The 14,305-nt window shown below is 28.9% G+C and overlaps 2 protein-coding genes across 3 annotated transcripts; both read right to left on the bottom strand.

Moving 5' to 3' along the window:
- Positions 1-778: 778 nt before the first annotated feature.
- On the bottom strand, positions 779-3,338 carry LOC105835293 (CD151 antigen). Its single transcript, XM_012678462.3, has 7 exons — positions 3,239-3,338; positions 3,050-3,147; positions 2,773-2,961; positions 2,093-2,260; positions 1,865-1,957; positions 1,613-1,753; positions 779-1,362 (listed from the first exon to the last, which is right to left on the bottom strand). The coding sequence occupies exons 2-7, from the start codon at positions 3,107-3,109 to the stop codon at positions 1,198-1,200; spliced, it is 816 nt and encodes a 271-aa protein (XP_012533916.1). The 5' UTR covers positions 3,110-3,147; positions 3,239-3,338; the 3' UTR covers positions 779-1,197.
- Positions 3,339-3,498: 160 nt separating this feature from the next.
- LOC105835087 (xanthine dehydrogenase) lies at positions 3,499-13,998 on the bottom strand. 2 transcript variants are annotated; one of them, XM_036290086.1, is made up of 18 exons: positions 13,794-13,998; positions 13,283-13,332; positions 12,912-13,092; positions 12,131-12,262; positions 11,617-11,773; positions 11,148-11,358; positions 9,800-10,326; positions 9,421-9,718; positions 8,598-9,116; positions 8,334-8,517; positions 7,437-7,733; positions 6,568-7,006; positions 5,919-6,047; positions 5,642-5,772; positions 4,891-5,149; positions 4,668-4,764; positions 4,246-4,356; positions 3,499-3,670 (listed from the first exon to the last, which is right to left on the bottom strand). In XM_036290086.1, the coding sequence occupies exons 1-18, from the start codon at positions 13,808-13,810 to the stop codon at positions 3,603-3,605; spliced, it is 3,807 nt and encodes a 1,268-aa protein (XP_036145979.1). In that variant the 5' UTR covers positions 13,811-13,998; the 3' UTR covers positions 3,499-3,602. The 2 variants fall into 2 exon arrangements, with proteins under 2 accessions (XP_036145979.1, XP_036145980.1); XM_036290087.1 differs by lacking the exons at positions 12,131-12,262; positions 12,912-13,092; positions 13,283-13,332; positions 13,794-13,998 and adding an exon at positions 11,962-12,093.
- Positions 13,999-14,305: the final 307 nt, after the last annotated feature.

The raw sequence follows: 14,305 nt of genomic DNA, 5'->3' as shown, positions 1-14,305 counted from the left end.
CACCACTTTGTTTTTTTACAGTATTTAAACAAAAGCTTAAAACTTTAAATATATAAATGTAAACTAAAAAGTGTTTTCTGTTATATAGATGGTATTGCAGTTTTTATAATACTATTTCATATTTTGTAATAATTGATGTTTCGTAATAACATAATCAAGAATAAATATCTAGGAAATTAAGCTTTAAAACTGCCTACTAAAAAAACAAGCTACATTTTACATTTCTTTTTTTTTAAATAGGTTATTTGTACAAAATATTTATAAGTTAATGTATATGGCGATTTTTAGAAGCCTTTTATTTCTATGTAATTTTTTTTGTCAACTATACATTACATAAATACCTTATACTTTTGGAAGATGCAAAGAATGTAGTAAAATAATAAATAATAGATTCTTCATTAGCGGTCTGCTGACAAAAGTTCTGCGTATTATAGCAATGTAAAGATCGCTATCAGTAGTTATGCAAAGTGATAACTTTGAATGAAAAGAGTTGAATAATTACTCTTTATGTATTTAATTTTTAATAGTTTTAACGTTTATTTATATTTATTTACATAAGTAATTATTTTATACATAATTAAATGTATACATATACATATTACATATGAAATTATTAACATTTTAAATATGTTTTAAAATTTTATTATAAATATATAGCATAATGTTCTATATAAAATTTGTGAAACATTACAAATATACATATATTAATGTTTAAAATTGTTCCCAAATATAATGTTTTTCCAAACATTACGTTTTTTAGATTTAATGAGTCAAAAAATGGTGCAAAATGTTATTTATTTAAGTTCAGTAATAAGTTGTAACAATTATAAAAGTTGAAACGCTCTAGTAGGTTTATATAACAGTTATTCGAAGGTTATTTTCCTGTATTTGCACGAGATTAAATGCAATTAAAATTAGTATTATTTAATTTTGCAAATTAAATATAAAAAGAATGCAGAGATTTTTAATTTTTTTTGTGCAATAATTATGAAAACAATCATTGATTATGAATTTATACTTCTTCCTTCAATTTGTAAATTTTCCCTGGACATCATATTTTTAAAATCGTTATTTTCGGATTTATTGCGGATCAAAACGATCGAAAATTATAAATTTTTTACTCGTTTTGGATGCAAAATTGCATTTTTTTAGATTACCTTCTTTGTTTTTTTATAATCATGATGCAATCAAGCACGCTTATGGCGACAAGTAACTCAATCGATTGGTAAAGCTGTGCGAATCTTCTAAATATTTTGGGCATTCATTACTTTCTTGTTCTTTTTTGTACGTCAGTTTATGCATTTTGTTGTTTGGTTTTTTGATTTTTAAGAAAAATGCGATGGAAGTTATCATTCCACAAAACTGCAATAATCCCAGAATTAGAATATTACTTATTAAAGAATAGGAGATAGGAGAAAGGAAAAGAAACATTTACTTAAACATGAAGTGCTAGTTATAATACGACTTTAGTAAGAAAGAAAAATGAAAATACTGTGTAAGTTTTTAAATTCATTCAAGCGTAAAGGAACTTGTTCGGGCTTAGTCGATTTTTAATAATCAAGGTTTTAATTTCCATTAGGGATAGTGCCGTAAAAGCAAGCTTTACTCTTACCGTGATACATCCGCATACAATATTAATACTACGCGTAATGGTTGCATTATGCTGCATGAAGTTTTGTATTTCGTTGATGCAACCCATCGTATAAACTTCAGAGGTATTTATGTTCGACGGATCGGCATTGCAGTAGAATCGCTGTAGACAGATCGAACGATCAGAGATAACCATGAGATTCGTTATTAAACAAAGTTTATTAATAAGTTATTTTACATTGTGTAACTGTCTTAAAAAATAATTGATTTTTACCTGGCCAAGTTCATTTTCTTGACAGCAGCTCTCTGGTACGTTAAAGTTATACATTGCCCAGTCCTTCCAGCTATAAATACCGCAACAATGGTACTAAAATTGATAATTAAATTAGCTTTGGAACGTTTTAAACAATAATTGAATTCGAGAAGGATAAAAATGCTTTGAAATTGTGCTTAGAATTTGATTTTCTTATGAATTAACTTTTATTTGATGGGTATTATTTACCGCCGACTGTATTAAGTCCCACATATCGTGAAATAATTTATAATCACTGTAAGCGATCATTTTTTGGAGTAAAGTTTCTAAATTTTCTTTGGACGTATCCTCGTTTTTGTAGTGGAGAATACCACTGATAATTGTCATCACAAAGAACAGAGATATTATTATAATGTACTGGAAAGAAATAAATTTTATTAATCGGCCGCGTCGCGAAACACTTGGTATTTTTTATCTTAATAAGTTTTAATAACTTGATTATCTTCGAAAATATATAGATCTTAACGTTTAATCAATTTGTGATAAATTTCTATTTCATAGAGATTAACTCGTCGTTCAATGCACATTATTTGTGAAATAATGTAAATGCTAAAAATTGAGATATGAAACGTTATCCTGGTTTGAAAAGAAATTCTCGGTATCCTGGTAAAAAAATTTTTTTAATTATTTAAAATTGGAACTTGCCAGAAATACTTAAAAACTCTACATTTTTTAAAATTTGCCGTATGTATAAATTCTAAAATATTCTATATTTGATTTATATTTGAGAAAATTCTTAAAAAGTTATAAAATTATATAGACTATATTTAAAAAAAATTTTAAACTAGCTTCTAAAAATTTACAAAATTATAAAAATTCTGTAATTTACATAAAAATTCTGAGAAAAATTTTCATCGCAGAGTACTCACTATCAAGAGCTTACACTTGGCTTCTTGCAGTGCACCGACGATTCCGAGGACGGCGATAAATATTATAATAATTCCGCTGATTAGTGCAATGTAAAATACTTTGTTTACATTTTCTAACTTTAGCTCTTGTATTGATGATTTGCTAATTAAGAACCATATACTTATAATCGTTACCAAAATTCCGTAGCACTAGAAATAAATAAGTAGTAAATTTAATTAGATATATTACTCTGCGTATATTACATGTTTAACAAATTCACGTGAGACTAAATCTTACGAAGATAATGGAGTTTGTGGCTATTAAGGAGTATTTTATAAAACGTCCACAACGATTCATTTTCGTGCCGTATTATATTCCTTCTTATGTGCAAAATTCTGTTAATAGAACGATATAAATTTAAAAAGTCCTAATAAAATAAATAATTAAACTTGAAAATGTTAAAAAAATTAATGCGTGACAGCTTACAAGTATTTATCACTTCTCTCCAACAATTGACGATGTTGTAGTTGCTATTTTGTATGATAAACTGAGAACTTGAAACGCACTTTATAAAATGAATGACTATAACCGCACCTTATAAGGCTGACTTATAACCCGTTTATGTAATTGGAGAATAGCCATTAAAGACATTAACGTAATGAAACCTGATGATAAAGTGGTAGTCAGTTTTTCATTTGATAGTTATCCTTTTAGAGTTCTAGGTATAAATTAAATCAACACATTAATTAATTAAAAATATTTATGTTGTTTTATGTTACTTTACAGATTGATATTATTAAGCAATTGTGAGCGTGTTCTTTAAATTCACGAACAATTTATATTTTCACATTCAAAGTACCATATTATCCTTGGAAGTTAGACTGTTTAGAAGTATACGTTCAGTAGTACACGGTCCATCTGCAAAAATGCCAAAAATTGAGAATTGAATGTTAATATATATTACAGTATTATTTTATGTATTATAATATTATAATATATTATAATATTTGATAGAAAACAATTGCATTTATACATTAATTTACAAGAGAAATTTTAGGAAATTCAAGTTATTCACACATCTAATTATATATTAATATTTTTTAACTATCATACTACAGCAACGGAATGTTTATGTTCATCTTTAAATGACAACTTTTATGATTAATATTAATTGTGTATTAGAAATTTATATAATTTCAAATAAATTTATAAAAATTAAATTATAAAGTTTACTAATTGTTTATTTTTAATGGCTGCTTTTTTTCAGTCAATTGTATAAAAAGAGCGGAAAAAGAAAGAAAATAGATAGGGATATTAGAAATCATTTTTATAATTCAGGTGTTACATTAAATTGTAATAGCAAAACATTGTTAGCAAAAAGAGATTAATTATAGATAAAGTTCATGAAGATGAAGTTAAATGATTTGTATTCTATGTTGAACTGTTAACGATACGAATATATTTTATGAGTTTACACCTTTGTTACAACTTACCTAATCGATACCACTCATCTGTATTCCCTGCTTCCGCCCTAGCGGAGTTTAACGCGTTGCGTATTGCGATAGGAATTACACAACTCATACAAAGTGACGGTTCGCCGGTTGCTACAAAGAAATTTTCACGATTATTTGAAATTGATTCTTTATTGCTTTTAATTTTAATATGTCTATATGCTACATTATTTTTTTTATTTAATTTATTGTAACTTCTGGGATTTATTCTTTAAATAAATCGTAAATTAATAAAATTAGTAAATCTTATAAATCTATTAAATTTTTATGTATTTAAAAATTCATGCGAAGAAGACTTCTAAAAGTGCCTTAATTGTACGCAGACGTGTACAAAATATGCAAACTTTGTTTTTGATTGTAAATGAAGATTCTGAGAAAAGAATTCATAGAGCTTACAATCTCACCTTTTGAGCGAAGAACACCAAACGGGTTGATTATGTTCTTACGCAATGATACGCGGAAATCCTCGGGAATATCTCTCGCTCCAGGCGGTTTATAATTCTACAGGAAAAATACTTAATTTAGGTAAATTATGCATGTCTAGGATAATCTTGGTAATCGATGCAATTGCATATCTCGGCGATATATAGACATTTTTTTTTTTTTAATTTAATAAAAATGGCATACCCATGTTCTATCATTTGTTAATATTCCTGTTTTAGAATCGTATATCAGATCCTCAGAAGTCCAGAATCCTATTCCCATCACGAAAGCTCCCTCCACCTGACCAACATCAATTTCCGGACTCAAACTTTGTCCAGCGTCTTCCATCAAATCGACTCTTCTAATAATGTGCTGGCCAGTCAACACATCGATCTCCACTTCAGCGATGGTAACGCCGTAAACGCTGTAAGGTCTGATCGTATCGTCCAGTGTGGTTGCATACCTGTCGATGTGAGTATAATAAATATTATTCAATGAATAACAATATAAAACTATCGTAAATTTGTCGTTTCATAAAATATTTTAAGAAATAAAAATTAAGTAATTTTTTAATAAATATTTGAAACACTATTTTATGAATTAATGAAATTAAAAAAGCATTGATAATAATATTGTTCAAAATTAATTATAAAAAATGAGAACAAAATAGCTAAGTCAAGGATTTCACAATCTTGTTTTTAAAAGTTTTATAATTTTTGGAAATAAAAAGGCAATTATAATCGATTTTTTTATTTAAGACTATCTTATGTACAGTATCTTAAGATATCTTTTACTTAAGATGGTTTGAAATCATATTCGACTATAAATATTGATTAAAAAATAATTATTCTTTTTTAATGAATATTTCGCGGGACAACATCAGGACAAAATTAAAATACTAGTCATTTATTCTGGTTTTTGTAATATATTAAGTATGATTTATGATGATATTTACATATGACGCGCGCATAAATCAACGTCCTGTTGATACGCCGTGAAAACAAGATCCTTCCAACTCGGGTTATTCATTTTCTTCCTTACTGGCTCGAGTCTCTTCAGAATCTCTTTGCAAGCTTGGATAGTTGCCTGTAGAATACAACAATCAAAATTATAACTGCTTTTTCCAATGGTTCAAGTAAATATCATCAATTAATTTAATATAATTCAGGCATTGTATTTTTGGTTTTAATCAAATATTTTTATATTATTATATAGAAAATGTTCTCTCTTACGTATGTACAGCAGTCACTAGCAGTACTGCCTGCAGTGAATATATTGTTAGGTGTTATTATATTATTGCTTGGTTTAACAGAGATTAATTTTAGATCAATTTTCAACGTATAAGCAGCTACTTGAGCGACCTAAAACAAATATTTTATATAAGTAAAAAAATATAGGCAAATATTTAAATTGTTTAATTTATATATTATAAACATAGATAAAAATCTTTGAACTATAACTTAATATTATAAATGCTTAGTTATTTCATATTTTTTATTAAATTTTATGTAACATTTTTGATAATTTTTAATTACATTATTAAGTATCACATTATTTAAATTCTAAAAAAATCAAATTTGGCATAAAAAATGACGTTTATTTTTTAAATTATATTAAATATATATTTTTTAATATAAATAGAATAATTAGTAAGTACAACTCTCTCTCTGATATTTCACCATGTTTTTAGAAATAGAAAGTAACAAAAATGGAATTTAAAATACCAAGTTTCAAACTTCTGATTTAATTCTGATTTTATAAATTATATATCATTATTTTTTTCAAATAATTTCTACTTATATCTATTAATTTATTAAAAAATGCTCTTCATCCGAGATTAGAATACTTATGATATTAAAACAACTTTGATGTATGACATACTTTTGTATTTATACCCTGGCCGCACTCTATTCCACCGTGCGTTACGCAAACCGTACCGTCGCGTGCGCAGACCGATACCATGGCGTAGAACTGTCCATAAAAATGGAGAAAATATTTCATCGTCACTAAAGCGATTCCCTTTTTCTTCCAACGATTCTGATTGTTGAACGTCTCAACCGCCCGCTTTCGCATTTCATAATCGGCCGATTTCGATAAATCCTTTATCATAGGTTCTAATACGGCTTTATCCTCGTCGTTCATATTTGCCAATCTGACCTGTACGGGATCTTTTTTCGTTATTTTTGCTATGTGTTCCATTATGTTCTCAAGCATGGCTATGGCTTCTGCAGCGCCTGGCGCCCGACAATACGTGTTTGAGGGTATGTCAGTTAGCACCTCGACTCCGATGAACGTCCAGCTATCGGTCGTATAACATCCTCTAATAATAAAAGCCGATAGCAAATTAATTAAAAATTAATTAAAAATTAATATCATAGAAGTATGTCATTAAAATAGGAACTATATAATAGGACACTTTTGTCTTATCCTATTTTTAACCTATTCTTAATTTTAATTTAACTAATATTAATATTTTAATATATTTTATCTGTGTTAAAATCTGTGCAAAATTTTAATTAAAGGATACATCTCGCCTTAATAATATATTCTTGCAATAATGTTTGGGGGAAATTTTTCAAAAATGTAATTCTAAATAGATAAAAAATATTTCTTTATATTTTGAAACGTGCAAAACTAATAAAATAATAAACGAAGATCCACATTATTGTAAGATGTATTATACATTAGTATAAAAAATATCGTATTTTTATTGATATTATTTGTTGTATTGCTACATGCTTAATACGTACTTTTGCATAATGGGAACTGTTAATTTAGCTTCGGGATCATTGAAATTGGAGCCGCTATTACCCCAGTGTTTCGAGTCAAGATACTGAATAACTCCATTGTCGTCTACCCCAATTTCATATTCTTGATATGTAGAATACCGCTTGCCTTGCGATTGCATGTTGCTCTCTATCGTCATGACAAATCGCACAGGACGATTCAGTTTGTAACATACCAGCGCGCAGGCACACGCAATTTGCACATTACGATTCACTTTTGCTCCGTATGCACCACCAAGTCGTCTCACATAAACATTAACGCTATAAAAATTAAATTCATATTATTATTGCACAAATTTAATTTAACAAAACGCATTTTTTAAATGTTTAATTCAACAAAACCACTAATTTTTTATTATTTATTTCTTGAAATTGAAATCAAAGTATGCCTACTTTCTAACTTTTGTATCGAATAATTTGTTTTATTAACTTTATTAAATCACAAGATTATTATTAAAATTTTTAGTATAAAAATTCATAAACTTATTATTATATCTTAACGTTTTTGTTTGAAATATAAGCACGTGTTTTCGATAATTGAACAAATCATATTTTATAGCAATTTGTATGTACACTAAGAAAACAAAGTTGTTGATTTGATTAAATTTTTCAATTTGATTAAATTCCTTTACTTCAACTATTTGTATATTTCAGTCAAATATATAAATACTTAAATTAAAATTCAAATATTTTATGTATTTAAGTTAATTACATAAATACTTTAATTGAAGAAATTTAATCTAGTTGAAAAATTCAGTCAAATTAACAACATTTTTTCTCAGCGTATAAATCATTATTAGATCAATAATTCTTTCTTCGCGACGGTCACGAGATTATTGTTGAACAAATATAGCAAGGCACCTATTATTCTCAATATTGAGGCAATTTGCGATCGATACTTGAATGAGATCCATCCACTGCGTCGACGGATAGACGTCTATACCATCCTCCACGGGAACGCATATGCAGGACTGAGTCTCCATGGTGTAGTGATACTGACTGCCGCATTGAAAGACGCCCTTTATCACTTGTTTAGTATTTTGTCCTGCAAAATGATGGCAAATAATTTTTAATTTTTATGGCATTATTTTTTTATATTTCCAATTATCTAGAATTGATTCTTACCTCTCGTTTTTGCGGGAACGTTCTCGCTTTCAAAAAATCTGGTATCGTCCTGAGTGGCCAACGCATCCTCAATATTTATCACCGGTTTTTTCCGCAGGATCTCGCTGTAGTTAATTTTCACTAATTCCGCGGCCTCGTTCGCTAAATTGTACGTCTCCGCGACGATCACGCCGACCGGCTGTCCGGCGTAGAGAACATTATTCTCGGCGAACAGCAATTCGTCATTTGTCAAATTCAGCAATTTGCTGGCGGCCGAAATGCACAAATTCTTTCCGGGTATGTCCTTGGCGCTGAAGAATGCCACTACACCCTTTCTAGAAAGTGCCTTACTCGCGTCTATACTGTCAATCTTGCCGTTACCGATTTTAGTGAGAACGAAAGCGCAAAACACTTCCCTAGGATATGGAGGCAGATCATTGCAATATTGAGATTCGCCCGATGTTTGTTTAATTGCATCCAACTTCGGTACGGGCTTATTCACCGGCCACTCGTTCTTGTCCGTATCGTAGTCCTGCGTACCTAAAGTAATCGTATTATTTAATATACACTTTGGACAATAATTTAAACAATAAATTAAAACTCTTTTCTGTTTTAAAATTTTTGAACATCAGTAAACTAAATACATAATACATATTGAATTTTTTAAATAATATTTTTTATATTTTAGTGGACTAGCTTGTCATATATAATTATTTTCAATAACAAAATTTTATCTTTATACTTGTATCTAGTTGAATTTTCAGATACTTCAGCAAAACTTCTGTTTTTGTATAAGAATAAAAAAAAATAAGGATTTCGAAAAATCTGTGATTACTTTATGTACCTGAAGAGAGACCTCGTTCTAACAAGGAACCTCCGCTACGAAGTCTGGGATTAACGTTCTCTGGCTTGAGACTCAACACAAATTTATAAAATAATCCTATGGCGAGAGTTCTGCGAAATTCCGGCGAATAGTCCGGCAATACATGGTCAGGCTGCAATTCATCGTGCAACATCTTCAAAGCAATCTTCAGCACCTGATTGTCTAGGATTGATTTACCGATTAACATTAGCTCTGTGATCGTCGCGTGCAAGAAATTCTTGTTGATGCCTCCGTAGATGATGTTAGGCCTCTTCAGCACCTTGTCGCAAAATATTGCACATATATATTCCAGAAATCATCACAATATCACATAATGATATAGACAAATCTAAGTAATTACCGTTCCTTTAGGACTGAGCTTGAAGAGGAAGCCGGCGTTGACATGAGCATGAGCGTTCTGAGCCCTAGGCATGATCTTATAGGATCTGTATTCGTACCCGTCGGATAGCGGTGGTAAAACAACGCTGTAGATGATTTTGTGGTACATGTCGAGTTTCAAGAATTCCAATAGGTTCACGCTGTGCTTGTTGCCGGGTTTTTCGAGAATATGCACTTCAGTACCGGCCGTCTCTAATATTAAAAACACATCGGATGGGAATTCGTTGTGCTCGTGCTTGATCATCAGATTGCCGGCAATGCTGCCGATGTTTCGCACGGGTATGTGTGCGATCAGGTCTACGTGGTGGGCCAAATGACGTAGATATTTAAATCCTGATTCGGTTGAATATTTCTGAAAGGTTTGTAACGCCTTTGTAAGGGATGTATTTCCGCCTAGGACTAAGTATTGATTGGTTTTTTCGACGCGACGTAATTCTGAGATGTCGTTTATATCAATGTAGAGATCTTTCTTGCTCGAACGATAAACACCTGCAAAATTAGATTTGTGCATGTATTGCATGGACTTTATCTTTTTAATTTAGTTATAAAAGTTACGATATATCAAGTGAATATTGTTGAATTTGATATTACAGAAATTATTGAATTGTTTTTAGTTTTAACTTTAATGTCTTAATAAATACTGATACAACAAAAATTTATTATAATATACTATAAATTTTTGAGAGAAATATTAAAATTATATTTCAACAAAGCATTTAATTATCAAAAGATAAAATATAATTAAAGCCAAATCCGTATCTCAATTTTTTATTATAATGTACCAATGCGTTTCTCATTATATTAGAGTCTTGCCTTTTGAAGTAAGTAATTATTTCGATAAAAAAACGTTTACTTGAGCTATCAAAAATCAAAATAATATCAGTATGTTAAATACTGCATTAAAATTTATGTAAGTATACTGAAAATAATATTTAGATACTTGCAATAATTTTAATAAGTGAATTCAGGTGGATAAACACTTACTACGCTTATTTTTAGTACATAGAAAAAAAGTAATATAGCCAATAACATAATGTAATTGCGGGCTGCCAACTACATAAAATACTCAATACAATAATATTTGCTATTAATGCAAGTACAATGTTGATATTGCAATAGCATATATTATTGTATTGAGTATATCTGTAGTTGAAAATTATATTATATTTCTTATTAAATAGATAACATTTTTTTTTTAGTGTACATAAGAGGTAAATACACATTATGTGCATTTTTAGTATTTAGTTTGGCGTTCAATATTTATGTTTATGTAAATATCATTCTAGCATGTTTGAATATAAACAAATTACCATGCGCAGTATTTCCGCCATTTAGAATATACGTAGCGTCTGGTTTTCGTTGAAATATCGCGAATAGATCCTCGATTGAGTAAACTTTGTAGAATTCCGCGTCCACCAACTTTATGTCCAACATTTCGTTTCCACGGACAAGTTGTTTAGCGGAGCAACTATTTGTACACTGTGTTTGGTATTTCGGGCAAGTTTGGATCTTGTAAAACTCCTGCAAAGAATATTTTATTATACTTACAGGAATAATAAAAATAAAATCTGGTATGTTTAATTTTAAAAATGATATAGGAAAAATATTTTTATAAATGTAAATAATACAGACAACATTAATAATTAACAATAAACAAACATAATAACAAAGTGAACGTAATAACAAAATAAAATTTTATTTCTCGAAAAAATGTTTTAAAAAACATTCTAAAATAAAAGTTAATTTGTTACAAGAAAAAAGAATTTTTTACATGAATACCTCGATATCATGAATGCTTTTCATCGCTGATGGAGATGCATCGCTAGCAAATCCCTTAAACGCATCCAAAATTGGACGATAACCAGTACATCGACAAATATTGCCACCGAACGAATTTTCAATTTGCTGCATGGACAATTTTTGGTCATGTATGAGACTGTGAATTATAAATAACAAATATATTAATGCAGATTTGTATATTCTATTGAGCATGGTAACGTTCAAATTTATGATACAGTCAATGGCACAAGAGTGCCATTAACAATTCTCTTGGGACACACACACTCACACACACATACACACACAGATTTTTTTTTAACATTACATACGTTAAAATGCATTTACCTTTTGTATCAGTGATTGTATCTTTGCTACTGCCATTGTTGTTAGCAATATTGCATAATTTTATATCATAACATCCAAGAGAATTTTTATTTGTTTAAGAAAATTGAATACGGTCGAAATCTTACAATACTTTTTTACGAATTAATTAATTTTATTGCTGGATGTATACCTGTATAAATTCATTACCATGCCGGGAGAGCAATATCCGCATTGCGAGCCATTTTTATTAGCAAGCGTAGCTTGAATCGTATGATAACCATCTCGTCCGTTACCTAAGCTTTCGATCGTGTAAATAGCCCATCTATATTATTATTTAATATACCAATGTTAGAACTCTCGATAGTGATAAATTTCAAACGAATAATGGTAATAAGAGTACAACGCAGTTGTTGGTGCGTGAGATCAAACGATTTACTTTAATTAGTAAATAATGTTGAACGTTTTGGCCCTAATCCGGGCCAACTTCAGCAAATAATGTTAACAATGTCGTAAATATCTCATATTATGAATTATTCCTATGCATTTAGGTCAAGTGCAATTTGATAACAAAGCATGTCTAAAAGATTTCAATCAATTAGGCACATAAAGAAGCTTAACAAAAAAAGAAGCAGACGTCGGTCCAAATAATATCTGTGATAATACTCATGGCAAAAATGAAAATTTCGGATAGACAAAAACAAAGAGCTTAGTGTTATCATGACGCGTAACAAACGGTGACTGAATTTTATTATTTAATATAAAATATAAAACATTAATTATTATAAATTCGATATGCTTAAAAGAAATTAAAAAATAGATATGAATACACACAAGAAAGTCTAACGTAGATCGAAGATCAATTTGTCTGTATCAAAGACAGATTTAGAAATAAGGCGAATTCTTATTATATTCTTATTATATTCTTACAAACAAAATTTGATCATGCAATATCTCTGTTAATACATGCATACCCATCGCAGATCAATATCGGTACGAGACAGGAATTCACGGCCATTGTCTCGCCCTTGATTTCCGTAGCGACAATGCAGGCTCCGCAGCCACCCTCGTGGCACATTGCTTTTGTTCCGCGAAGTTTCGCATAATCGCGGATGTAGACGTTCAGGGACGTGTCACTTGGTATACATCCTGATACTGGAAACAATTTTCCAAAGCGTAAAATCGACACATATTGCTCTAAATGTAACATATATATTATAATCTTTTATTTTTCTCGAATTGCTGCCGATTTTTGTAATTTTTTTGCTATTTTAATCTAAATTATTTTACTTTGTAATGATTAAGAAATTTCCTTAATTACACATTATATATTGAGAATACGTACCGGTATGTGGTATTCCATTAATCGTAAAGTTAATACAGTTTCTTCTATGTCTGGAATTAAACACAAATTAGATTAAGTAGCATTTTAACGTTATTATCAAGTCAAGAAAGATAGATCAAATATAGATCAGATTTTTAAGAATTTGTTCTATTCAATTATACATTAAATACAATACAATATAAATATATAAGAAATTTAATGTTAAAATAAATTTAAATTTCTAAATTTTAGAAACAGACAATATATAAAAAGGTCATTTTTAATTAATCTGCTATGTTTTGTCTGTTAAAAGAAAGAAAGAGACAAAGAAAGAGATAAAAAAATGAGAAAGAATTACAGAAAATGAGAAAGTTACAGAATATACAGTTTTCTTTCTCACAGGATTTTGATGAAACTTGATGGATCAACTAATGATTAGCCTCTGATTAGAGAGGTTCTACTAAATTCATAAAGTTTCGTCAAGATCGAATAAATAATTTTAAATTATTTTAAATTCTTAACAAAATCTTACGTTATGTCTGTTTCCATGTTCACTCAGTTGTGTTGACTTGTAAGTTTATACCTTACTATTCTTTATTTAAAGAGTTTCACTTAAAGAAGTAGAAATGTACACTGCTCTAAAAACATTAACATTGATAAGACGTTTACATAAGCAAATATTATAATTTTTTACCATAAAATATCACAATTGTGCACTAATGATAAGAGTGTGCATAAAAACAGTATAGAACAAAAATTTAAATATAAATCTTTTTAAAATAGCTTAAAAACACATTTATAAATATTTTTCTATTTATAAAAATGAAAATATATATCAGTATAAGATAATATGATTTTCATATTAAGATGATTAAAAGAAAAAATTTATCATAGAAGAGTTATACCACGTTAAATTGTTAACAGAATAGTTTCTCCGTTTTCTTAATGTTATATATACCTTAAAACATTGCAAGAATTACAGCTAAATTATTATAAATTATTATAAAATAATAATTATAAAAGTAAAAGAAATATGTTTTATAA

This window comes from Monomorium pharaonis, chromosome 7, assembly GCF_013373865.1.
Source record: "Monomorium pharaonis isolate MP-MQ-018 chromosome 7, ASM1337386v2, whole genome shotgun sequence".
In the NCBI taxonomy this organism is placed as follows: domain Eukaryota; kingdom Metazoa; phylum Arthropoda; class Insecta; order Hymenoptera; family Formicidae; genus Monomorium; species Monomorium pharaonis.
Note: the sequence above shows the minus strand (reverse complement) of the source record. Positions and strands in the feature narration are given on the sequence as shown.

Coding starts and splice junctions, on each gene's coding strand:
- LOC105835293 (XM_012678462.3), bottom strand. CDS start 3,109: ATGAATCGTTGTGGACGTTTTATAAAATACTCCTTAATAGCCACAAAC. Junction 2,962..3,049: donor CCACAAACTCCATTATCTTC/GTAAGATTTAGT, acceptor ATTTATTTCTAG/TGCTACGGAATTTTGGTAAC. Junction 2,261..2,772: donor CCAAGTGTAAGCTCTTGATA/GTGAGTACTCTG, acceptor ATTTCTTTCCAG/TACATTATAATAATATCTCT.
- LOC105835087 (XM_036290086.1), bottom strand. Junction 13,093..13,282: donor TAATGGAATACCACATACCG/GTACGTATTCTC, acceptor AATTGTTTCCAG/TATCAGGATGTATACCAAGT. Junction 6,048..6,567: donor GCCAGGGTATAAATACAAAA/GTATGTCATACA, acceptor TATTTGTTTTAG/GTCGCTCAAGTAGCTGCTTA.